This window comes from Acanthopagrus latus, chromosome 17 (genome assembly GCF_904848185.1).
Source record: "Acanthopagrus latus isolate v.2019 chromosome 17, fAcaLat1.1, whole genome shotgun sequence".
NCBI classification, from domain to species: Eukaryota; Metazoa; Chordata; class Actinopteri; order Spariformes; family Sparidae; genus Acanthopagrus; species Acanthopagrus latus.
In genome coordinates this window covers 29,670,688-29,697,226 of record NC_051055.1, presented here as the reverse complement: position 1 = coordinate 29,697,226, position 26,539 = coordinate 29,670,688, and the positions used below count along the sequence as shown (strand labels likewise).

The 26,539-nt window shown below is 45.4% G+C and overlaps 2 protein-coding genes and 2 long non-coding RNA genes across 6 annotated transcripts in view; 2 read left to right on the top strand and 2 right to left on the bottom strand.

Annotated features, from left to right (window-relative positions):
• Positions 1-16: 16 nt before the first annotated feature.
• On the bottom strand, positions 17-26,539 carry bmper (BMP binding endothelial regulator). 3 transcript variants are annotated; one of them, XM_037074046.1, is made up of 16 exons: positions 25,703-26,539; positions 20,939-21,024; positions 11,033-11,132; positions 8,438-8,520; positions 7,814-7,904; positions 7,243-7,325; positions 6,447-6,546; positions 6,227-6,336; positions 5,975-6,109; positions 5,734-5,838; positions 3,390-3,435; positions 2,478-2,647; positions 2,094-2,295; positions 1,637-1,979; positions 1,363-1,493; positions 17-1,174 (listed from the first exon to the last, which is right to left on the bottom strand). In XM_037074046.1, the coding sequence occupies exons 1-16, from the start codon at positions 25,812-25,814 to the stop codon at positions 993-995; spliced, it is 2,079 nt and encodes a 692-aa protein (XP_036929941.1). In that variant the 5' UTR covers positions 25,815-26,539; the 3' UTR covers positions 17-992. The 3 variants fall into 3 exon arrangements, with proteins under 3 accessions (XP_036929941.1, XP_036929943.1, XP_036929942.1); XM_037074048.1 differs by lacking the exon at positions 25,703-26,539 and adding an exon at positions 21,145-21,287; XM_037074047.1 differs by lacking the exons at positions 11,033-11,132; positions 20,939-21,024; positions 25,703-26,539 and adding an exon at positions 9,310-9,594.
• Positions 5,981-7,575, top strand: LOC119005925. The gene is made up of 4 exons (XR_005070615.1): positions 5,981-6,113; positions 6,219-6,575; positions 7,039-7,122; positions 7,306-7,575. It is a non-coding gene; the product is annotated as an uncharacterized LOC119005925 (long non-coding RNA).
• LOC119005926 lies at positions 10,152-11,323 on the top strand. The gene is made up of 3 exons (XR_005070616.1): positions 10,152-10,248; positions 10,764-10,863; positions 11,050-11,323. It is a non-coding gene; the product is annotated as an uncharacterized LOC119005926 (long non-coding RNA).
• bbs9 (Bardet-Biedl syndrome 9) overlaps positions 19,210-26,539 on the bottom strand; it is a 170,361-nt gene continuing 163,031 nt past the window's right edge. Inside the window, exon 23 of the mRNA XM_037074039.1 lies at positions 19,210-19,256. The gene's annotated coding sequence lies outside the window, so the exon portion shown is untranslated. The remainder of the gene's footprint in view (positions 19,257-26,539) is intronic.

Here is a 26,539-nt window from a genome sequence, read left to right as displayed (position 1 = left end):
AGACAGCAGTCGGGAATGAACTTCGATAAAAGATTATATTGCTGGTCTTAAATAATTATCGTCAAATGAAACATACGGTTAGATGAACACCTTCAGTTTTTTGATACGAACCACGACAACCTGTACACGGATGCGTAACACAATACAGTACTTTTTCCCTGCGATGGTGCAACAACTGAGTCACATTTGGGCATTTTTCTCTTCAAACAGTAACACAAAAGTACACAACAAATACATAAATAGCTTTTTGTTTCCCTTTAAAATCATTTGTAACGCAATTAGATTCATGATTCTGGCTCTTGCTACGACGTGTCATTTGACCGATATATAAATTAACAACATCAACAACAAAATAATAATAATAATAATATTAATATTAATAATAATAATAATAATTAGAACAATAATAATATAAAAGCTGTCTGTCTTTCATATAAATCTGGCTAGCTTACAGTATGAACTGATGGAGCAGAGATCACGAGGGCAGTTTGATGAGATGCATCAGTGTCTCTGCTCTGAATCTCCTTATTCCACAAGCAGATGCTCAGTTTCTCACTTACAGAGTGTTTGTGAGAGAAATGTGGGCGCCATGTTGGCTCAAACAGGAGTCCACCGGCCCAAATTGTTTCCTGAGGGGGTCCATGGCGGCGTGGAGAAACGTCCCTCGGTGAAATCTTAGAAATTGGGTCCCCCTGAGTTTTTTTCTTGGGAGTTCAGTTCTTCTACTTCAGACTGAAATCAACACCTCCGGTGGTCGTGACGGGCATCGTGACAGTACGTGGTGTTGCAGCGGTCCATCACCGTAGTTTCTGTCTGTAATGTCACCGCAACCCCTCCATGCGAAGATATGGACCCTGAGAACCTCGACGCATCCGATCTGTCGACTTCTGTGTCCTCCCAAACTCTTCTCGCCTCGTTTGGGTCCCTGTTTGTGATCCTATGAATGACCTTCCCGAACCTACCCCGCCCCCCTCCCTCCTGGATCACAAGGGTCACCGTCCCGGGCAGGATATGGGTTTGATGCAGCGTCCCTGGAACAGCACCAGGTTGGCGGGGCAGTGGCAGCCGGCCACGCAGGGCTTGTGGCACGGTCCGATTTCGTTCCAGTTGTCGCAGGTTTTGGTGCAGCCCGGTCCGCAGGTGTCGTACACGGCACCGTGTTTACACTGGGTGGCTGGAAGGAGCGTAAAAAAAGGGTAAAGGTTACAAAATAAGCCAATAATTTGTGACATATGGCCAGAATTTGATGGTAGCTCAAGACAGCAATCGACATCTGCTGCTCTTTCCTTGCCAACCTTGGCTGTAGCTAGCTAGTTAGCTCTAATTTGCTCAGTTAGCCTTGAAGCTAACGCTGCCACTCACCCATACAAGCGGCGTCGGGCCTCCAGAGGACGGGTACTCCCTCCCTCTCACAGGCTCGGCTGTAGGCGATGAAGGACTCACAGTAGCAGTTTTTATGGACCGGACACTCACACATGTCCGTCACACACGACCTACAGAGAGCAGGAGGACAGAAGATATATCAGACTGTTTAATTTATTCTTAGCTTCCTTGAGGTGATAATTTTGGGTACAGACTCCGGTTTGGAGGTGAGGTTAGGAGTAGAAAAGAATAATTTATGCAGCTGTCTTCTAACCTGTAAAAAGGGGCGAAATCGACCACACGGTGGCCCTTCTGAAACTCCCACGACTTCAACTTCTGGCACTCCCGGTGGGCGCGGAACTTGACTTTGACGCTGCCGGGGCACAGGAAGGACGTGGGCCGTCGAGGTGGATGCTGCTGGGAGCACACCTCGTTTCCCTCGACTCGCCACGACTCTGCAAACTCGTCCACGTCGAACTTGAACTGGCCGTCACCTCCCATTGTGTCGTCGCGCTTGTGGCCGTTGTAGTTGCCACAGAGGCCGCAGAGGCGTCCACGCAGGTGGGGAGCGGCCACGACCTCCACGAAACTGTCACCATCCCACGTGATCTCCAGACCTGGAGGACAAAGGATGTTAACGTTTGATGGTTGCTGCTCTACCCAACAAACCAAACAGAGGTAAGAACTTTTTCTTAGTTCCTGGCCTAATAAAAAGAGATTTGTGTGCTGACCTGCGATTGTGGTGAGTTTGAGCAGGTATCCGTCCAGGTCGATGTGCACCCCGGGGCCGTGGTAGGGCAGGGCGATGCGGGTGCCGTTCCTCCGGACCGTCAGGTGCTGGTGGAGGCTGAGGATCAAACCTCCGAGCCTGATCTCAACCGACTGGGTCCACGAGAAGGAACGAGTTCGCCGGGCGTCGTTCTTCACCAACACCTTGGAGACAAACAGAAAATACAGGTCAAACAAACTGATTTAAACAGAATTTACTTGGAGCAGATTCTAGCAGTTTCTCCTAGAGCAGTCTTTCTACCAAATGAACAGAGGTGAAGTTTAAAAACGGTTCATATCAGTGTTTGCCTTAAAATGCTATAAAATGTCCTGAGCTTCAGTCCTACCGTGAAGCTGGAGTCTGGGCTGTTGATGTTGATGTTATTTCCCGGTCCTCCAGCGGGGGCGCCGCCACAATCACGAGTCAGTACGTACTGACAGGTTCCCTGAAAGTTAAAGGTCCTGCCGTCGAAGGTGTTGTAGTGCGGGTCGCCAAAGACCGTACACACACCTGGTTCTGCAGAGGGACAAAGACAAGAAGGGAATGAAGACTGTGAACGACCGAAAGACTCACGAAATAACTCAGGGGGAAAAAAATGTTGGAACTTTGACGGCTCAGAATAGCAGCAGTGGGAAACGACTTGTTTCTGTCGTCCCAGGATATCAAAGACAGAAACCAAAATTCAACGTTTTAAAAAGGAAACATGTTGATGCCTGACAGCCAGCAGCACAAGGATATTTTTTTATGATAAATGGGGAAATATGAGGTACTAATCTGACTTATCTAAATAGATTTTTTTGTGGTAAATCGTCGGCTTCACCAGCTGAGCTAAAGTCTACATTTGGAGGAAGTGAAGTTTATGGAGCCTTTGTAGTCCTGGAATGGTGCGTTTACAGCCACTTTTGTTGACTTTCGCTGCAGGTCGCAGCCAGAAACCAAAGTAAAATGACCCGAAAACAAACCACAGTCTGGACTGGAGTTCATGGGAAATGCTCAGCAGAAGCTAGAAGCCGCACTGAGTTTGTCCTGAACGATGATTTATAGATTTTTACTAAAACTTCTTGAAAATCTCTCAACAAAAACAACCAATACCTTAACCTCTGCATCATAGGACAATTTTAACTGCTAACAGATGTCCATAAATATATTTATTTAGACTTGTTAGAGCCTCAACTTCAAGGTTTTTTCTTTTGTTATTTAAGGATGAGTGAATTCCCTAAAAACAGGAAGCTGGATGGTTTGAGAAGGACTTACTCACTTTCAGTGCAGACTGGACAGCAGCCGGTCCTGTTCAGGATCTTATTCTGCAGGAGACGAAAAAGCAGAGACGCAGCAGAGTTAAAGCATCTCTGAGGGATTACACACATCTAGAAAGGACGGCAGAGCACCTGAACATCAAGAGTGATAAAAGGAAAAACAGAAAGTCTTTGACAGAACGCCAACGGTTCTCTACATTTCTCTGACATACAGTGTTACAGAATGTAAGTATTTGCACTAAATCATTTTATCCTCCAGGTTTGTTTTACTGACAAAAACAACCTGTGACATGAAATGAAACACACATTTCCAGAGTGTTCCAGCAGCAACAACAATTAAAAATGACAACAATTCAAAGTGACAGTTAAGAGCTGAAAATCGACCAGATTCTTTCAAGAGAAACACTCAACAAAATGCCACATTTTTCCACCTTTGGTTGGCAGGAACAAAGGTAACGACTGTTTTACATGCTGTCATTCAAACGGACAAGAACGTAGATTGAATTTAAAAAAGAAAGAACGAAGGAGAAGTTCCCATTTTGACAAGTTCAAAGTCAAACCAGGACGACCACAAAGACACTGATACTCTAACCGCTGAACTCTGTCTGTGTAACAGGAAACTGTGTGTGTGTGTGTGTGTGTGTGTGTGTGTGTGTGTGTGTGTATACAGTATGTTTCAGCTTCCATCAGAGGTGCAGATCAGAGGACTCTTTCACACACTTAGTTTTTGTTGCCTCAGGGAAGCCTTCATTCGTGCAAACACACACTCTTTTTTCCCTGTTTCTCTCTCACATACACACACTCACACACACACACACGCACGCACACACACTCTACACTCATCTGTCATCACATACAGACGTTCTCCGTACTCTCAATACACACTCCAGAGTCCTAACCTCTGCACAAAGGGCAGTCTCTCTCTTTGAAGAGGGCTGCCTTTTGACAAACTGAGGACACACACACACACACACACACACACACACGCATGCACGCACGCACGCACACACACACACACTGTGACAGATTGGTTTTCAGGGGCCTAAATATAGGGAACCTCTTCTTTGCTGTCACTCAAATGTCACACAGACAAAAGGCTGTTCGGAGACACACTGTCTACAAAGCTACACACACACACACACTCTGCCGACCTGCCGCTGACCGCAGCATGACGGCATGGGAGAGTGTGTGTGTGTGTGTGTGTGTGTGTGTGTGTGTGTGTGTGTGTGTCTGTTTGGAGGCTTGAGGTGGGCTGCAGTGACCTCTGTGAGAGACTCAAACTCATGATAACTTGGGACAGGTGTGTGAGTTTGTACACATCGATGCAGACGAATCATAGGTTTTATAATGTTTAATATGAAACATGCGGCAGGCGAGTGTGTGTGTGTGTGTGTGTGTGTGTGTGTGACTGCAAATGCAGCCTGAAAGTTTAAGTTTTTTCTAGGAGCGGTCAGGTACTCGACACATCCATCGTGCAAGCAGTTAAACCAGCTCAAATACATGAAATATTAATGCATCAATAAATAGTTCACAGATCAAAAAGCAAATTGGAAAAATGAAAGTGCACCAGAACATCGAACACACTCGACCTTTAAACTGTTGTAAAATACTTCTAAACACCTAAATCAATCCCGACGTGAGTGAAACTGTGTCTCTTCACCGGAGACCACCTACGTCACCCCGCAGTCGCTTGTTCTGACCACAAACAACAGGTGAGGGCTTGTTGTAACCGCTGGAAGCGTGTGAACTTGGACTCGCGCCGACGCCGCCTTTGACTGCGTGAACCGCCAGCGGCCGGCGGTATGCGAGGAATCCACTCCATCACCCGCCGGCCGACAGACGACCCCCGAGCGACCTCTGCGACAGGTGAACGCAGCGCAAACCTTCCTCCTGCCAGCAAGTTCCCAGAGCGTCTGACAGCCACCGCCACGCTTCAGCTGGGCGGAACATCGCTAATGCGCTAAACGGGCGACTCTCTATTGTAGCGGAGACGGAAAATGACGAGTTCAACACCGACTGTGTGTTCTTTAGCAAGACACCGACCCCCTGCGGGCAAGTCCATCTATCTAGCAAACACTCTGCTCTCTAGGTGAGACGGTTGGATTTGACTGAAATCCTTCTGTGACAGCCGCAGGACCAGTAAATCAGATGAGCGTCGCTGCTGTGAGACGTCACGCATGTGGCGCGTAAATGACACCGTTAGTCACGGGCTGTAAAGTGTAGAAGTGTCAGACAGAAGAGACGGAGAGAGGAAAACAGATAAAGTGACAGACACAGAGAAAACAACTTTGATTGCACGATGACAGGGAGGAAGCTGGTGATTGGCTGGCCGGGCCCGTCACTCACCGACGGGCAGCTGGTGATTGGTACGCAGTGTTTGGGCCGACACTCGATGTTTCCTTTAACGCAGGCGCAGAGGGTGCAGTTCACCGACGACCACATGTCTCCTTCCTGCAGGATGGAAACACAGCAGGGTCAGAATACAACGGACGGAGATACATCCATCCGTCTATCTGTTCATCCATCCATCCGTCCATCATTCACCCGTCCCTCCGCCCTCCCCCCAGTATCCTCTCTGCTGTCTCACCCTGTAGATCTTGTTCCGGACTCTGCAGTACTTCACCTCCTCCACCTTCACGTAGGACAGACACTCTTCGCAGCACTGGTCGCCTTGACAGCTTCCCGGCCGAGAGCACCGCTTCTTGCACACCACTGTGGAATCCTGGGTAGGAGAAGGACCCCCAGCAGCAAACATTTTATTATTATGAATCGAGTCTTAGAATAAACGTTAGGCTCTTCGTGCTGTAACGATGGTGGTGTTTGACTTCCAGGTCGGTACCTTGCAGGTGCAGGTGGTGCAGTTGTTGTGTATGAAGCAAGTGCCGTTCTCATAAACTTCACTGTGGAACAGACAGCTTCCCAACGAGAGGTCGAACACTTTCCTCTGACCTGAAGGAGGAGGAGAGAGTCAAACATCGACACGGCTTCTACACCTGCAGAGGGTTTTACATCAACCTTCACACAGGTGACGGCTCAGAAAGGAGACCACTGGTATTTACCGAGACATCTGGGGCAGCACTGTCCAGGAGGGGTGTGGCTGAGGTGGGCGGGGCATGACAGGACAGGACACACCTCCCTCATGCAGAGAGTCCGGCCTCCCTGAAACAACAACAACATGCAAATAAAATGTGAGAAATGATTCCAGATAGAAATTATCATTAATTAGTTGCAGTGACATCTCTTCATGGATGACCCAAGTTTGGTTTGACTGGCTGGTTTATTTATTTATAATTTTTATCTTCAATCTACATGAATAAAAGAGACTGCACTGATGTTTACTGACCCATGAATGAATTTAACTTTAAAATGCATATTTTTCACCCAAATAAGTTATTATAATTCAGCTTTTATCCACATGAAAACACCTGGATAAAAAAAAGAAAAATGCAATAAACGTAATCTAGGCTCAGAAACAACAATAGGAAATAATACTTAAATAAAAATACAGTATATGTGCAACATATCTGCATCAGTGAGGCACACTATTCCACCTGTGTGTGTGTGTGTGTGTGTGTGTGTGTGTGTGTGTGTGTGTGTGTGTGTGTGTGTGTGTGTGTGTGTGTGTGTGTGTGTGTGTATATGTGTTGACAGGCCTGCAGGTCGACCGACGAGGTGAGAGCACGTTAATGCTGTAATGTGTTTATGGACGTACCTGTAGAGTTGTTTGTGTAACAGGTGAGGAGGTGAATTAGGGAGGGAAATGCATCAGGTGGAGGATGTTGTTGTAGCCAAATGTTAGTGACTCGTGTGTGTGTGTGTGTGTGTGTGTGTGTGTGTGTGTGTGTGTGTACTCACAGTACAGGTGCACTTGATGCAGGGTTTTCCCTCTGGACTGAACTCCTCCTTCTCTTTGTACAGACGACCCTCGAAGATGCAGCCTGCAGGAAGACGAACGTCACTCATTTTAAGTATAAATCTAAATAATCTCAACATATAATCTGTTTGTGTTTTGTTCCAAACATGCGTCAGTGATCAGAAAAAAATCATTTTCAATATGGCTGATGCACTAAATCTGGTTTAGAGTCTCTAAAGTTTGGAGGCAGTGACTGTAACATGTTTCATGTGTTTTTGTCTGTTCCTCTGAAAGTATCCAGTTTGATTAATGTCTCACTGGTTATTAAAAAAACACTAAAATACAAAAAGTTATGACTCAAGACTCGCTGAGGGAATGACTTCAAATCACCTTCTGTCCACACACTCTTTACAAACATTAAAATAAATATTTGATTGTCATAAAAAGTCCAAAAGCTTTGACAGATTTTGAGCTAAACTCACTGAAACAACACGTTATTGTGCTGCTCAGATGTAGCTGACAGTTTGACCCACAGATAATAAAGACTGTGACTCAGACTGGTTCTGGACTCACTGGGGCAGGTGGGGCAGCACTTCTTCGGGTGGATTTTGGGGTTCTTGCAGTGGACGACACACTGGACCTCCGCCTCGGTGATCACACCTTCCTGTCACAAGCAGCCAGAACAACCACTTCTTTATTTTCAGCATTTAAAATACTTTTTCCGCCTCTCGTCCGTCCTCCGTGCTCTCCATCTTTTCATTCTCATCTCATCACATATCCACATTTCTTTCTTTCTTTCCTTCTTGCCTATTTGCTTGCATCCATCCCTCATTCCTCCTTCTGTTTTGACCTGTTTTCTTTTCTTGCCTTCCTTTCTTTTCCATTTGTTCACTTCCTTTCCTCTATTTTATTCCATACAGCCTCCTTCTTTACTTCCTTGCATCTCCTCACTCTTTTCTTACTTCCCTGTCTCTTTCCTCCCTCTTGCCTTTTGTCCATCCTTCTTTTCCTTCTTTTCTTTCACCTCCTACACCTTTCCTCGCCTCCTTCTCTCATCCTGAATCTCCATCCTTCCTTCAACAACATGTTTGTGTTGTGTCAGGTCTGAGGTCAGAGGTTCCCACAGGATGTCTGAGCTGAAACAACACACTGTCTGCTAACACACACACACACACACACACACACACACACACACACCTGGCAGCGTCTGGTTACGCAGGGTTTGGTGGAGCTGGTCCAGGACACGGAGCTGTTATAAGATCGTCCATCCAACATGCAACCTGACAGAGAGACAGAGAGAGATAATACAAAAGTGTTCAGACAAAAAATTCATCTCAGTTTCTTTAAGATTTTAAACATTATTAACTTCCTTTCAACGACAATGTCAAAAACTTTAATCAACCTGTGCACTTATATTCAGTAAGAGCTGTTTGAATCTGTTTATGGAGTTTGTTTATCTTTAGTGTTAGTCCACGATAACATTTAATTAACCTGGAATATAAAGAAAAGGATGAATTATATTTTATAACAATGAATCATCAACTGCAGCATGTTTTTCTTCACTCTGCAGACTGTGAAAATATTAGCAATCATCCAGCAGATACTGGAGCAACATTAGCCTCATTTAGATTCACATCTCAGGCCACTTGGTGAACATGAAGTACAAAATTACTCTTTGTTTGTCTCTTTAGCTGTTTGAAGGTACAGTTATGTAAGAATTGTTCCCCCTGCTGAAGTCATGCTCTCAACAAATGAGGGGCAGCGTATCACAAGAGAAGCTAACTGTTGCTAATTGTGTTCTGGCACGACTGTAGCTACTGTTAGCTGTGCAGCTAGCTGGCGTAGCTTTGGATGGCTGGAAGAAAGAGGTTTTCAGGCCTGGGGCTAGCTGGTTAGCATGCTAACGTCAGTAGATATCTCAACAACGCAACACACAGACGTCTTTCACACCCCTGCTGGAAAAAAACAGCATAGACCAGCACCAAAACACAACATATGTTTTGGTGCTGGTCAAAAAAATAAATCTGGTGTAAAATCAAAACTATGAGCTGGAAGATGCTAAAACTCACTGTATAGCTGAATCAGGTGATAATTATTATTAAGTTGATTGAATGATGAACCAGTTTTTGGATCCATTGTTGGAACAGAAACAGTGATCGGTGAAGTGAAGCACCACCAGGCCTCAGCTGAACTTCTCTGGGAGGTTTTTCTGGGAAAAGTCCAGACAAAACATTTTCCTTTCAAAGCCCTAAAAAAATGTACATTCAGCACATGAAGCTCTGTGAGGATTTAAACCGGGTCAGAACTGAAGAAGTGAAGGATTTCCAGTCCGTCAGTGTGTGTTTGGGTGTAACAGCTGCTGTGTAACTCCACACGCCAGCGACTCCGTCCACTCAGCACTAAATGAATAGCCTATTCATTTCATGGCAGTTTACAGTAAGTGGTCCTCAGATCAATGTTTAAACTTCCCATACGATGAAACCCGATCACAGACATTGATCTGCTTTTCCTCGCCGTAAAACAAAACCCCTCCGTGGAGCATCACAGAGGAGGAAACGGACCAGACGAGATGCTGATGAGTCCCGTCAGAGGCTCAGATCCTGGACTCAGTCGTCTGATTGATACGACACAACACGTCTTCATCCCTCTGGTTCATAAACTGGCTAATGAAGGCAGTTTTATTGCTCCTAATAAACTGACCCAGTCTGTCTGTGAGTCTCTTTTAATTGTGTGTATGATTTCATAAAAAGTTTGAAAACAGTGATATGACATGTTGGAGTCGGGCCGTTCTCCAAAGCAAAGACGGCACAGGGGCCCTAAACTTTAGTGACGGCGGCCGCAAGTCGACCGCACAATAGAAAACTAACGCGGGTTTCCGTGGAGACGAGGGGCTTCCCACGTCCGGGTCGAGCTCGTTCCAGTTCTCTTAACGAAGTGCTGCATCGTAAAATAAAAAGAAACGGCGGACCGCAAAACAAAAGGGCCTCGCCCCTGCTGACAGCTGGGAGGTAGGAGTGTGTGTGTGTGTGTGTGTGTCTGCATGTGTGTGTTCATATATTTCTTTAAAACAACTTAATAAGCTCAGCAGCAGCAGAGAGTTCCTCTCAAGCCAACACAGCTGCAGCGGTTAATCGATCGGTTGTCGGCTATTAAAATTAATCAGCAGCCATTTTGATAATCAGTGAAACCAAAGTCTCAAGATGAAATGTCAGTTTTCTCTGATTCCAGCTTTTTGAATATGAATATTTTCTGCTTTCTTTCCTCCTCTACGACACCTGATTGTAAATCTTTTAGGCTGTGTGACAAAAATAAGACATTTGAGGACGTCGTCTGTGGCTTTTGTTAAACACTGACAGAGAAAGTCACGTCTGTGTGTCATCGCTAGCAGCCGGGTCGTGATTTCTGAAAATACACATCGCTGTTGAGTTTCTTCCAAATGCACATTTCTGCCATCTTCTTCTTCTTCTTCTTCTTCTTCTTCTTCTTCTTCTTCTTCTTCTTCTTCTTCTTCTTCTGTTCTCAGTCGCACTGCTGGCAGAGATGTAAATCTGCATGTGTGGCAGCCAACAGAGCCGACGGGAGGAGAGGATGAGGATGTAGGAGATGAAGATACAGCGAGTGAGGTGTGAGGAGTCATATTTAGTCCTGGCTGCTTTGGTACAGTACTGAAAGTGGTTCCTGAAGTGTGTGAGGAAGTGTGTGTGTGTGTGTGTTAAATGTTCAATCTTTTCAGAATAAGAGGGCAGGAGCAGTGCTAGAATCCTGCAGCCTGTCCCGTCTGTCCCGTCTCACCTTTACACCTCTCGCAGCAGGCGCCGGTCTGCTTCACCACCAGAGCGCAGTCCTCCGACACCAGCGGACATTTCTCCTGTTTGCAGTCGGCCTTCCCCTCCTGCAGCACGGACAGAGAGGAGAGAGGAGTTAGTGTGTACGCTGACGACGCTGCTGCCTGTCAAAAGTGACGAGGAGGAAACCAAGAAGCTTTTTATTTCACTCAGTCATAGGAAACAAGTCAGTTCACTGTTATATTTTTTGAATCCACTAGATAATCCAGTCAATATTAATATTTGACAGGTAGTTACACTGATGACGCTGCAGGTGAGAATGTAATCAGTAAAATCAGTAAAAAGTTGATTTGTTTAATTAATTTTTAAGAGTTTAAACATTTACAAATGCTGCTAATCTGCTTCATCAGGACTGTGATCTACAGGGTTGAATATTACTGCGTTAGTGTCGTCTAACAGTCAATATTTCAAGATTCTTGTCTGTGAAATTATAAAAAAAAAAAAGCCAAAACTAAAACTCTGTTTTTATTCCTTTAACAGTCATTATATCTATTAATAACAAGTGTGTGATACAATATGCTGTGATACTGTGAAACCATGAAATATATAAAGATTAGACCAATATTCTTGGTAAGAACTACACTTGAAATGTTTCCACGACAGCAGTTTCCTCCTGATCGCTCTCCTCTGCGCTCTGCTATCATTCTGTAACCACAGGTCTGAAGTCTGCCGCTCGCGTTCCTCTCGGTGAGAAGTGACCCAATCGTTCACAGTTTAGCTGTGAATTTTCACACCAACTCAACGATCCTCCCCGTCACCTCTCGCGAGCGCTGCACATTGTATCCGTCATCACCACTAACAGCACCGTGGGACTGGACCAGAATCAGCGCTCGTTTAATCCGCTCCACTTTCACACCCCGGCTTTTATTGCTGATTTTGTCCACACGCTGCGAGAGAGTGTGTGTGTGTGTGTGTGTTTTATTTTACACACTGTGAGGGTTTATAAAGTGGAGGCTGGCGGCTCTCATGGCCCTGTGGCACTGCGGCAGGCGGCTCTAACGAGGACGGATCAAAGGAGGGCGAAAATAAATCGGGGTGGTTTAATATAGCAGCAGCGCTCCAACTAAACCCCAACCACACTGAGGACAGATGAAGTCATGACAGCAAGGGAGGAGGAGGAGGAGGAGGAGGAGGGACGGAGATGGAAAGAGAAAGTAAAATAAGCAAGAAGGAAAAGAAATTAGATTTAAAAAAGTAGAAAATCTCAGTTGGCTTCATCAAGAAATCTGCTGGAAACTTTCAGAAAAGTTTCATCTGTGTCGGGCCGAATGGCGTTTTTAAGGTGAAGTCGTCGTCTCAGTCCAGTTGTGGGATTTGTAACCTCATTAGATCCTAAATCTCTCCTACACTTGTGGGATTAAACAGCCGCAGGATCATCTGACCGCAGGCCCATCCATCTCACTCCTGTTATAAATAAAAAGAAGAGCCGAGGCATCCAGACCACAGAGGTGAGAGTCGGGTCAGATGAGCAGAACTGCACAGAACACAGAAGAAGGAAGAGGCTGCAAAATGTAGTGAACCAGGTACAGTGAGGAGGCAACAGGTGCCTCACAGCTCCAACGATTAGCCGATGAATCGATTAGTTAGTTGCTGCTTTGACGATCGATTGATTGCTTCGCAAGTTAATTTTCAAGAAGAAAAAAAACGTCTGAATATTTTTCTTTCTTCCTCTCTGACAGTAAACTGAATATCTTTGGGTTGTGGACAAGACATCAAACACTGACTGATATTTTCAATTCAAAGTCAAAACAGCTGATCAGTAACAGGATCAGGAAAGTGACCTCAAATCAGTTGATTATGGTCGTCGGTTGCAGCCTGAGAACCGACAACACGACACTGTGGACGGAAAGAGTGAAGCGGTATTTTGTAAAGTTAAAGTTCTTACCTACAAAACAGTTACTCAAGTCTTTTTCATATGTAAGTAATTAAGAACATGAGGTCAGGTTTACACAATCATGTCTCAGTAATGCAGTTTTACACGTTAATTGATTTGTGAAATCTCTATTGAGTTACCTCATGATGATGATGATGTAACGGGAGTGAACACACACACGATGTCTGTGATGTTTGATGACACAACTCAAGAACTCAAGAAGAGAGATTCACACATTGATGGATCTGGATCGTCCTCTGCTCTCCTCCATCTTTACATCTGTACTGACTACATGTGATGCATGTTCATATAAACCAATTGTTGAAGTCTGTAGAAACACAGACGTGACACTGTTCGCAGAAAAAAGGGGGTCGCTCAGATGTGAAGTGCATGTGATTTGTGTTAAAAGAGGGGGAAAAAAAACAAAACACCAGAATGATCCTTTAAAAAAAGAGCCGTGGATGATTTTGGTCACCAAGGTCACGTCCTCTCTCTCTCCGTCCTGTTATCCATTAACATAAAGTGTTCGTACATGTGACCTTCACCCTCCTGCCTCCCTCCCTCCCTCCCTCCTCACCCCTCTTGTCTCAGGGTCAAAGGTCACAGAGGGTCATCACGCCTTATAAACACTCGACATACCGACGCGGCACCGAGGCTGGTCGACGGGACGGCTGCCTGTCGCTGAGGGTGACGACCCTCCGCAACACACACACACACACACACACACACACACACACACACACACACAGTGGGATAAGTGTAGGTATGCTCGGAAGTGTGTGTGTGTGTGTGTGTGTGTGTGTGTGTGTGTGTGTGTGTGTGTGTGTGTCAGAGAAAGCGAAAGTGTGTGTGACCTGTGTGTGAGTGTGTCCAGAGGCTACTGTACGAAGACGACTTCAACTGAATTACACTGAACACATTCTTTGAACAAAACAACCAAAAAATACTCGAAAGCTTAATTAAAACTTTGCAGAATTAACTGTTAGCACTTCCTGTTTGCAGTGAACATTGCGGATGTTCAGACAACTATGACTGGATCATTGTGATACTGAAGAAAAACCTAAAAACATGAGTTTTCTAAGGGAAGTTCTGCATATGTAAGGAGCGTCTTTTTCCTCCTCCTGATGATATAAAGTCAGGTGAAGTGTCGTAGTCCACAGAACATTTCACAGTAAAATAGAGTTGCAGCATTCTGCTAAACAACTGAAGAAACTGGAGACTTGATTTAATGGAAAAAAACAACCAAAAATAAATTAAAAATACTCCAAAACTACTTGATTTAAACTTTGCCGAATTAGCTCTTAGCACTTCCTGTTAGCAGTGAACCTGTGGAGGTTCAGACAGCTGTCACTGGATCACTGTGATACTGAATAAAACTTAAAAACTTGATTTTATAAGGCAAGTTCTGCACATGTAAGGAGCATCTCTGAGTCATCGGCTCCTCCCTCCCTAACTCAGGTGAAGTTTTTTTACACGTGGAGTTCATGAGTTCAGTGATGTAAAAGTCAAAGTCACAGTGACACGAGGTCGAGACTATAAATAGTCTTAAATCAGATTGTATCCGCAGAATTTTTAAATCCAATCAGTTCAATTCAATCATTTCTAACGTCATTAGTGAAGGTTAACGTCAACCGCAGTAATTCCCACTGTCGACCCGTTTCATGAGCTCTAACTGTGTTTTTTTTTCCTGCTTTCCAAGTCACCAGTAAACCACAGGAAATAAAGTGTGTTATGATGGAAATATCCAAATCAAATCAGTTACGTGCGGATAATAAAAGTCATCATGTGACTGCAGGGATGAATCCCGACTGGAAATGAGAAATTAGGGAATGATTCCGGAGGCTGAGAAGTTCACAGATGTTCTGCACAAGTGACTTTTTTAAAATCAAGACCAGAATAAAAAAACAAATTAATTCAGATTCAGGGGAGACGATAATATCTACTTATATTGCTCTTGGGCAGTAATTGCATAAATACATGCTGAACAGGAGCTTCACTGATCAATTTAACATCTTATCAACATTAAAGCGTCTTTTCTTCTTGTTGAATGACTCATTTATGTGACACTTGTGCTGTTCTGCCACTAGGAGGCGACAGTGCTCATTATTTCTCCTCATCAGTGATTTATTTTTCCTCCCATCATCCATCACTTTCTCTTCTTCTCTTTACATTAAATATCACCTATACCCCGTCTACTCTTTCTCATCCCCTCTCACTCAGTTTCATCACCGTCTCCTGTGTTTCAGAGCGTCTTACTCGCCATCTTCTTCTTCTTCTTTTCCTGCTTTCTCTCTCTCCGTCCTGTGAAGGATTGATAGATCGCTCCGGGTTCTGTCAGCACAGGAGAGGAACACTCAACTTTAAGCCCTCGGACGTCGACCCCTCCCCTCTTCGCCACTGTGACCTTTCACCTTTCACCCTCCCTCCAAAACAAACAGGTCACGACCCCCCGCCGGAGAGCAGGAGCCACAGTAGCTTAGGGACGAGACGGGAGGAGAGCGACGCCGATGGGAACCAGTTTTTTTTTTTTTCTCCTCAAAGCTGTTTCAGTGAGTTGTCTTTTCTGTAATAACGTCGCCCCCAGCTGGTCGGAGCGGAAGACGAAACGCAGCGTGAAGGTCGAGCTGCTGCAAATACAGTTTGACTGAACATTAAATATATTTCGGCCTCTTGAAGTCCAGTTTTCCAATTTAATAACTCCTCAAGTTGCTTTTAAGTCCACCGACATCCTTCCTCACTCTCTGTCGTATCATCTGATGTTTCCCCTGAAGTTATACCGATGAGAGAACAGACGAAATGCACCGTTACCTCGAATCAACTCGTGGTTTTTTCTGGGTTGGAGCATCGTTGGAAAGATTTGGGATAATGTGAGTTCACAAACAAACAAAATATTAGAAAGGTCGAGTTGTTTTTTTGATGTTTTTATGTATAAATGTGGAGAAATCATTGGCATTTTTTCAAAGTTTAGGATCTCTGCTCATATTTAGGTTTGAACAAAGTTGGTCTGGGTTTGGACTGACAGCAACAAAGAACCAAAACTCGCCTGTGTCCCGGCTAAAAAGCTGCACTCGAACACACCGCAGAGACTACAGCTGACCGCCAACAGCGTGAGAGGAGATACCGCTCCGTACCACCGGGTGGCGATAGTCTGCTGGCACACACACTGTTGCTACATGTTCTAATATAACCACTTCTAATCCAGAATACTTCTGTCGCTGGCGAAGAGGCGGTGGTGAAAACGAAGGACAGGACTGGCTTCGAGAGGCTTTCGCTTTCCTTTTCTGTTTCTTTTATCGTGCACTTATTCACCGAGCTGAACAGCCACACAGTGATTTTTTCTACACACTCAGTCTTCTGAAAAACCACAACAAGATCCGACAAGGTCCAAATGATGCGGGACACAAAGGAACAACGAGGGCCACAGACACCCAAATTAAATCTATGTATGAAGAAGTGAAAGCTGGCTCCAGGTGACATCTCCATATTGTGTTTTTACTTAAATCCTCACATTCACAAAGCTGGAACGAGAAAATATCTGGAATATTTATTAGATAAATTATGATAAACCAAAAAGCCACAAGTCCTTAAAAGAACTCCTCCTCCTCTCTCCTGAATTCCTGCATAACACTTTCATAAAATGTCATTTTTGTGGCTTTTTGTTTTCTCTCATTAAAACTCTTCTGGCACTGAAGTCACATTAATGTTCAGTTCAGCTCATTATATTCCTGAGTTTGTTCACTGAGGTCGTTTCTTCAGTTTCAGGTCACCTTTACTCTCCTCGACTGACCCTGTTCTGCCTTTCACCTCCGTCTTTCTTCTTCACGTCCTTCCTTTCAGTCTGCAACATAAATGAACCTCTGTTCTTCTTCTTTTATCTAAGTTTTGCTTTTATTTTGAAAAGCAGGAGAAACGTCATTAAAGTTCACAGACTGTTATTTTCTGCATCGTATGTTAGGAAACAGACCTGCGTAGATTAGATCAGAGCGTGTTGTCAGGTGTGTGTTATCAGGTGTTCTCAGGTGTTCTCAGGTAAACCTCGCCCCTCCACTATTGATCAGCTACTGTTTGAGTTGGGACGCCGACAGGAAATGACCTCTGACCTCCCTCTCAGATCGATCAGCAGATAGCGAGTGTAAAACTCCTCCGTGTGCAGCTCATCTGGAATGTTTGTGTGATTGATTAACAGGCTGCTGTCACCTCTGACCTTTGACCTCCTCTCTCTGATGGACGCTGCGTGAAATGTTAAAAAAATAAAGAAACTGAGACTCGTTCTGATATTAAACTCAGTTTAAAGCAGAGAGAGATGACAGCAGCTGATTAAACGTCCTTGAATGTGACGCAAACGCTGCAACCGGCAATTCAGACGCAACTGATTCAAACAGATTCCAACGACAAAGCTCACATTTTTATGCAAATCGGGGTCTGAAAAACAAAGTGAGAACACCGGCCACGTCAGCAAACAAATCTGAAAGGACACATTGAGTTCAAGGATCACAAAGAGCAAGATTACAAGCTGTTATTTGACATGTAGTCGAACTCGTGTACCTGCTTCAAATGGGCTGCATGCTAACACTTTTGAAGATTTCTGCTCGAAAAATTACTTATTTTCAAATCATTTGTGTATTTTGGGGCTTCTGAACACTGTAATAACTCTGTACAGAACCAGTTTATGTGTTTTGGTCTCCAGCTACTTTAGTTGTTTAGCAGAATCAGCTCCAGAAATGTTTTTGTGGATGATGAAACTTCACCTGACTTTCCATCAACACGGAGGGAGAAGGTGACAACTTGAGTTTTGTCATTTTTTGGTGAACTGCTCCTTTAACATTTAGCTTGGTTCACCTGTGTATGTTGTTACTATTGGGGCAATTTTGGAGCAGTTAGGTCAGGTGCTAACGATATCTCAGTCATCGTGGAGCTCCGTCACGCTCCTGTGAGATTATACGATTATTAGCGACGTCTCCAGCGTGTTTGATATTTTTGATTTGTCGTCTTTGATTGAGATCAGAACAACAAGCCAAGGTCAAGTCTGCTGATGAGAGACGTCCCAACCAGCTTTTTGTTCCCACAGTGATGGTGAGCAAGGGGAAAAAAAACAACAAAAAACTGACAGACATTTACACAGAGAGAAAATCTGAGTCTGCAACAAGTGATGGAGTGAAAAAAAAAGAAAAAAGAGGGCGAGAGGCGAGTGGAGGAGGAAGAGCCGATGAGAGAGTGGAAAAAGACACGGAGATGAACAGACAGATTGGACGAGGGAACGATGGAGAGCGTGACGGAGATGGACCGACTCCACGTCTGAGATAACAGATCGTCATGGCGACCGGCCTGTCAGTCACTCTGTCAACCACATCCACTCCTGGCCCCATTACAGCGCTCGGCCTCACCCCGACTCACACAATGGCCCTTCTGTGTGTGTCTGTGTGTGTGTTCATACCCACAGAGCCATTAGCAGGTACTCTGACCGACTGGAGAGCCAAACCCCACCCGCCACCCCTCCACCCCTCCACCCTCCACCCCTCCACCCTCCACCCCTCCATGTATGAGTGACACTGGAGCCCTGATGGCTCCCCAACCCCCTAAAGACAGACCGGCGTCACACAGAGTCCCGTCTTCTGGGGGTGGACGGGGGGAGATGGAGGAAGTGGAAGTGTAGGAAGTGAAAAATGCTCTCTTTTTTTTGTGCTAACGGCAAAAGTTTAACCCGATTTCAACCTGGATGTTATCGAGCATCAGAACGTTTTCCTCAGGAACGTCTCCAGAGAAAACAAGATTACGCTGCTGCAGCTCGTAGAGATAAAATCACACTAATATTATTAACGGTAAACAGTCGAACTCTCATCTGGGTTTTGCGTAATTTAAACCTGTAGCTGTTATTTAAGTCCAAGTTGTCGTCAGTGGTTCAAGCTTTTCTCATTTTTCAGCACATTAATAAGTGATTGATTGAAACAAGCAGCTAAAATCTTTGTAAAGATTTAAATGCTGATATGTGTGTTAGACGAACAGACGTGTTTAGATTTGTGTTACATCAAGAAGAGAAACCTTCAATAATTCAACATTTGCAGTTTTCGTTCTTTGACTTTGATGAGAAGCAAAACTGGAAACTGATATCTGACTGATGTGAGTTTGTGAAAAGGAAAAAGCCTCGCGCATCTGGGATTAAAAAAGTTTTTAGGAGAAAAACAAAGGCCAAATTCAACACAGATTGAGCCCTGAATGTATGTTAAGTTTATGAGTGTGTGTGTGTGTGTGTGTGTGTGTGTGTGTGTGTGTGTGTGTGTGTGTGTGTGTGTGTGTGTGTGTAGGGGGGGTTAAAGTAGAGATGAAAGGCCGGCCATTGCCTGCTGATGACTGATAGCATTCAGCAGGGCTTTGGCTGATGTCTGCCTGATAACACAGAGGACGGCTCAGTCAGACCGCGGGCCTCGCAGCAGCCAATCAGAGGCCAGCAGAGCGGATATAAGGTTGGATGTAACGAAGGTCGTATTTGCCATGAATCAGTATAAATACATGGATACAAGTGCATGGAGTCCTGAATATCCGATCCAACTGTTGAACCATATCACCAGACTCCCTTTACAAAATGCACAATTTTGAGGGTTGAGCTGTGTGAGAGGAAACTTAAAAAAATTTGTGAAGCAGCAAATACAGATTTTAAATAACGGGTGCTCTCTTCTAAATTCGGCATTAAATGCAAATCATGAAGTTGTTTATTTCCTTGTGAAAAGAAGACGATGTTTTAAGCCACTTTTTTATCACGTGTGGAGAATTGGCCCTAAACTCCCTTAAAAAATCCTGCAATTTTAAAAGTTGTTGAGTAAGTAGAAACTTTATAGACATTGTGAAACACCGTCTCCAACAAATTATTGATTCTTTGGGCCTTCTTGTAAATTCTGTTTTTTTCTTTCTTTGCTTGCTAAACATCGCATCTGCATACAGAGCTGGGAAGTGAGCTCACGAGTGGAAACTCAAGACGCATGTCAGGATGCCTGTTAACTCCAGGTGTGAACTGACGAACTCAGATTAGACTAATGAGTGAAGATAGCGAGCGTCTGAGCCGTCCTGACAGGGCTTTATCTCGCAAAGCCAAGTGGAAACAGGCATTTTTCCGTGGACGTGTTATAGAAAATATATGTTAAGGATGCAACAAACACACACACACACACAACTTGCAGCCCTCAAGTTCACACCCGTGTGCTTCCTGCAGGGCGAACTCCGATCATGTGACGCCTTTTTAAAAAACACCCAGAACCTCTCACTCAGCCGATGTGGAGGCAGTGACACAGAAAAGCCTCGCTGCTCCGTTCTCATCCCCTAAAACAAAGACCGCTACAGCAGTAACAGGAGGGGGGTGGAGGGGTGGTGCGGGGGTCAGGGGTCAAAGAGCACATGTTCCAGGAAAGAGTCGTCCCCTAACGTTTTGTAGGCTGGTTTTAATAGTCGGGCCGAACCAAGACAGCGTGACGACAGGCGTGTCTGTTAAAACAAACAATCCCCACTTCATGTTTCACTGCAAAGTTTGTTGTAAATCCTCCAGAAAACAGTTAAGAGTGGCATCATGAAGTGCTTCCCTGCACTCGCAAATCACTGTTAAACATCCACAGCAAAGAAACCAGCATCCATAGTATCATTTTTAAGAGAAAAAGTTTAACTAAAGTGGTCAAATGCATCAAATCAAACACTCCAACACTTCTCCTCTCAGCTGACATCCCGCCACAGCTTGCATTTCAAAGTCCTGTCGCAGTCTTACAAATCTTTCCCAACCGCTCCGATAAGAAACACAGCACGCGGCTCGATAATCAGCTTAACAAATATCACTATCAGCGCTAAAGGAGGTCATTTTTATCCTATCGGCCCGAGTGGAAAACCTGAAACAGCAATTACAACACCAAGGCGCGAAGAGCAAACAGGGCGGGCACGGTGAAAAAAAAAACTGTCAGCTCTGCAAGAAGATGTGACGGCGCCAGAACCAGAAGAACTTACCAGACAGACGCAGGTGATGCAGGGGTTGTCGGTGATGTTGGGGATGTGCAGCACTTCTCCTTCGTTGTCACAGCTGGCCGGGGTACCTGTGAAGGACCGCGGGAAGGTGACACAGGTGAGATGAGAACGTCAAACAAGCTCCTGTTAAATAAACTGTGAACAAAAAAAAAAAGCAGGTGACTCATGAGGTAGATTAAACTGCTCACGTTAACGGTGAACACGGTGCCAGATGTCTTTCTCAGGAGGTGGTGGAGGAGACCGAAAACAGAGATAAAACTGGGCGATTCACGGATTCAGGGCACTGACGACTAAAGAAGACTGCAGCTGACGACCAACTATAGAGATAATAACCTGCAAGATGCCACTGATCTGTTTTCGTCATTCAAAGCAGCTTCTGCCTCATTTTCGCATCACAATTGCTCACTTGAGAATGTGATAAAAAGTTGCCATTGGCCCTTGTGAAGATGCAGCTTCTGTTTCTCTTCTTGAGCTCTGACTTGCTTAACTGAACCGCCAAACGGACCAATGGGCTCTGCAGAGGAGTCTACCTGCTCAGTTGTCTGAAAAGCCACCAGAAAGGTCTGACCAGCACCACCAGACGACCGTCAGACTGGAGAGTCCAGCCCTTAAAGTGATAATATGTCAGTGATGTGTTTACAGTTTGTTCTGCTGCCCCCAAGTGGCCAAAAAAATAAATTATTGCTGCTTTAACTTCTTGTTTGTTGGGTTTTCATTCGCCCAGTTTTGAAGCTGTCCAGCCAGAAACAAACAGATGACCAGGTCATTACATCACAGCTACTACACCTGACTGCCAACATCAATCAGCTAATATTGACCCTGGTCGTACATTTGAAGGTGCGTTCAAGGCCAGCGTGTTCTGAGCAGGTTATACTGTTTGTCCGGTTTGTCCGTGCAGGTCAAATCTGTGTCATTTAAACCGAGGTCTTAAAAAAAATGAGTCGGTTTGTTACGAGAGCAGATGTAATCCGAACCAACCGCAGGAAACGACCCCAAACACAAGGGTTTATGGGTAGAAGCAGACAGATGTCAACATCGCAGCCGGTAGTTTCTCCTGCAGTAGAACAGAAGCGATGCTCCGCTGTTTGTTCATGTTCCAGCTCTGTTTTGACTGTCGAAAAAAGAACAACTTCCTTCCCAGGAGGAACTTATTGTCACGAGCTGGGAGCCGAGTAACCCCCCCATCTCTGACCGCTCTGTCTGAGTGTCAAACTACTTCCTGTTTCTGGTCATTTATCCTCCAGCTGATCTTATCTCTGCTGCGGATCGTCTGTTGTGATGATGCAGTTTCTCCCTCGGGGGGGAACGTTTGAGGTTTATCTCATCAAAACACCGTAAACCTTCGACACCGCGCAGCAATGAAGGATTTCTCTTCGACACAAAACGAAAGATTTAGACATTTCTGAGCAACATTTGTTGGGACTTTTATCACCGAGTTAACTGTGACCTCTGACCCTCGACCTGCCGACTGCTGGGTTTGTTGACATGTTGATAAGAGTCGAGATAAGAAATGTCTTTCCTGAACAAGCGAACTGTGAACGGTGGTGTTAGCAGCAGAAATATTCAGCACGTGATTAGCATGTCCAGCTAACTAACTTTCTACCGAGCTTTCCGCTCTCAGACTAACACATGTTTTTAACTAATTCATGGAGCTAACTATAGCTTAATTAGCTTGCTGGCTACAGCAGATTAAATATATGATTGCACCAGGTGTCATTTCATCTTAAAACTAATGAAAAGTATCAGTTTTCTCCACCCTGTTGCTAAGATATAATGTTTCCAGACTTTTTTGTGGTGTAAAAAGTGTGTTTTTTTTAAGTCGGACCGTCTCAAGCTGCGATCGTGGCGACTAAAATATGTATGTTACACCAAATTGTGATGTTTTCCAAACCCTGACCAAGTGGTTTTTGTGTGCAAACCTAATAAAACTCAACCTAAACAAACTTAAAGTTGCAACATAAAGAAATGTTCCGTTTTAACCGACGTGAGGAAGCAGCAGAGGACACACATTCTTATCTCGGGGCTGAAAGAGTTAATGTTTGAGCTCCTTCACACAGAAAATATCTGACGTTTAACTATTAAAATCAATCTATAAATTAGCAACGACCGAAACTCAGACCTGAATAGATTCCAACTTGTAACTGGATCTAAAATGGAAGCGACTCCCAGAGTCAGACAGAGCGACCTCTAACCCGGGAGAGGTCACTGAGTCCCCCTGCTGTCCTTGAGCTCCGGCTCCCTGTTAATGACTCTCCACCTCTTTCTCCAACTTATTCTGTCCTCTTCACCTCCTTCCAGCTTCCAGCAGCTTCAGGTTGTGTTTGACTTTGATTAAAAGAAAAAGGTCTGCAGTGTTTCAGTGTGCAGAGAGGATCTGTGTGGGTGGACACGAGGTGAACACAGCAGCTGACAAACAGAAGAGGAAGGTATTTTGTCGGACTGAAGACGAGGCCCCAGAGACCTCCTCCTCCTCCTCCTCCTCCTCCTCCTCCTCCGCCCTCACCCCCCACCACTTACAGCCCTGCCAGTTTAATTACACTCGAAGGCTGTAAATTTTACAGTGGTGGTGGAGTCGGCAGGGTTCGTCTGCTCTGCCAGAATCCACAGGCTGGTCTGTCGGCTGAACTCAGAGACAAGACGGCACGACTCGCTGCCAGGAGGATCCATTGTTGTCCAGTTTATTCAAATTGAGTCCATTACAGCCCCGATTCAAACCCTGCTCAGGTCTTTAACTCGGTGCCGTTTGACTCCCGGCTTCAAAAGAACAGAGCTGATTTTGAAGCACCTCTTTTATCCAATATCGAATAAAACGTTTTAATCTGCACAATCAGGATTTTTAGACAGCAGACATCTAAAAACTCCTGAGTCTTTTAATCAAGATTCATCCATTATTTCCAGAGAAACAAATGACAAATGTGGAGGAAGGCCTCGACCAGTGATGTTAGAGAAAGTTAGAAAACATTCCTGCATCAGCAGTAAAAGTTAACGGGTCTGTTCTGGGCCGAGACTCGTCCTTTCATGGGAATCTGTTCAGTAGTTTTTGTTGAATCCTGCTCACAAACCAACAATCGGAGACACTAAAGTAACTTTTATTCAGGGTTTCCTCACGTCAGCAGCCACTTTTTAACTCTAAACAGGAGTTTGTAAAGTGGATCTCAAACTCTGGAGAGGAACAGCAGACGGTTCTGACGAGCAACAAGTGTCCTGGAGCAGATTTAATCTGAAGCCAACAGGATGACCTCTGTACCCGCTGCTCCACCTGCTGCAGCCACACACTCGACCCGCTCCGCTGAAAGAACTCAAACCGCCCAGAACCCTCGGGTCTGTGGTGGAGCGGACAATAGACGGGATGATACAGTGCATATTTGGGATGCCAGGTGGAGGAATCTGATCTGCTGCCTGGGATCAGGACGGAGCAGCCTCCTCCAGCTGATACACAGAGCTGCTCCACCGCTTCAAGTCAAACAGATACACGTGTCCGACTGAGAACCCATCTGGTTCCAGGTCTGGTTCCAGGTCTGGTTCCCCCCCAAACCCTCCATCTGATTCTCATCTCTGTGTTTTCTTCAGGAGCAGAGACAAGAGCCAGCAGAGGGGGAAACCCTGATGATCTGACAGGATTCTTATCAGCTGCGGAGCGGATGTGCGTAAAAGTGATTCCTGTCCTCATGTTGAGGTCCGTGTTAAAGTTTAAAAAGCTGAATCAGCTTCAGCAAAGACGTGTTCCCCTTTTCATGGATGAAACCCGAAACTAAACAAAGAACCACAATCAAAGCTGGTGCCCAGCAGCGGAGGGAGTCCCCGGCCCGCACCCGGCTGCTGATAAGACGCATAAAGCGCGCTACACCACCACATCCACCTTTCATTCACACGGTTTCTTTTATTCTCCGTGGCGCTGGAGGGCAAACAAACGATATCCTATGATGCAATGCGGCTGTCAAAAGGAGGAGCGGGCCCGGGGAGGGAGCGCGTCCTGCCCGGCGGGGAGAGAAGAGAGCAGAGACCAGAGCTGGTTAAAGAAAGTGATTTACACGTTTACAGCCTGCTTTTAACTCAATAAGTGGGTTAATTATAAGTTCTGGTGGCGCAAACAACAATTTGAGTAAAAGATCACTTCTAATTTTACGCAGAGCTTTCATCCTAAAGATCTAAATCCGCGCGTAATCCCCCGAAAGTTCGATATGAATGACTTTGATATTGACTCATGTCATCGTGATTTATGTCGGAGCTGAAAAATAAATACCTTCAAGCTTCTGCTGCAGATAACAAGCTGGAGTTAGTGGTGGTATTTCTCTCCAGAGCAGAACTCCTGAGGAGGAGGAGGAGGAGGAGGAGGAGGAGGGAGACCGAGTCATTTTGCGCAGCGGATAACTCGGTTTAAACTGGAGACCGGGTCTAATTTCATCATCCAGCACCAGAAACAAGATGAAGACGCTTTAAAGAAAATCAGCAAACACGCTGATTCTTCAGACGTTTGATGGGAAACACATGCAAGGTGAAGCAGTGAGGAGAGTTTTTTCGCGCTCTGTTGATTCCTCCCTTCCTGGTGATCACGCACCAAACTAAAGGCTTCACGCATTCTTCAGCTGACCACCGCGTTACCGCTTTGATTCCAGAACAGACTGAAGGACGCGCGGAGACGCTGCAGACTAAATAACCGTGCAGGGGAGGAGGTCTGGGTACACTTTTACGCACGGTGGGTGTTTGTTATGTGTCATTATGAAGCCGTGTGATCTTTAATCTTACCTGAAATTAACGGAGAGCAGGACAGAGGCGTCTGGACCAGCAGGAAAAAGCTGAAGACAAACCTACAGGTGGACCAGGAGGAGGAAGGGTTCAAGCAGCGCAGCAACATCATCGAGCTTTTTTGTTTGTTTGTTTTAGGGGGGTGAGTGAACGAAAAGAAATACAAAATCAATCCAGAAAATCAAGATCCACGTTCAGACTTCTCTTTTATTCCAGCCAGGAGAGAGACAGAGAGAAAAGCTCCTCCGGGTGTCAGTCTGCGCTGCGCTCAGCCAGACGCGCGGAGATCACACCGACATTAAAATGACAAAGACGCGCCGACCGGCTGCAGACAGCGCGGCTGCTCGTGTCATGCGCGGAGAACACGAGTCCAGAGAGGAACTGAAAACATTTTCAGTCCCCTGAAAAAAAAAAAGTCCTGCAGATGTAGGAGATCCTGAGAGGAGCGGAGGGTGAAAACGGTTCTCCGGCACGCAAACCCAAAAAGTGTCCGAGCTCAGATAAACACGCACAGCTGACACACGAAGATCAGCGACGCGTCTCAGGCTGAGTCCGGCTGGCACATGGATGCTCGCTGCCGACTGTCCGGGACGGAGGAGTGGACTCCAGCCTCTCTCTCTCTCTCTGTGAGCAGTGTACAGATCGACCTGCCTCTCCTCCTCCTCCTCCTCGGGTATTAAAGCGGACCTCTGGTGTCGGAGCGCACCACAGAGCCAGAAAGTCCTGCCTCCTCTGAGAGCGCCGGGACCTCCTCCTGCCTCCAGACCGCTCCACAAAAAACAAAAAACCTCTCCTGCAAATCCTCCAGACCCTCTCTGGTCCTGCTCCCAGTCCTCC

Coding starts and splice junctions, on each gene's coding strand:
- bmper (XM_037074046.1), bottom strand. CDS start 25,814: ATGATGTTGCTGCGCTGCTTGAACCCTTCCTCCTCCTGGTCCACCTGT. Junction 1,494..1,636: donor GATTTCGCCCCTTTTTACAG/GTTAGAAGACAG, acceptor TGCTCTCTGTAG/GTCGTGTGTGACGGACATGT. Junction 1,175..1,362: donor GCCCGACGCCGCTTGTATGG/GTGAGTGGCAGC, acceptor CGCTCCTTCCAG/CCACCCAGTGTAAACACGGT.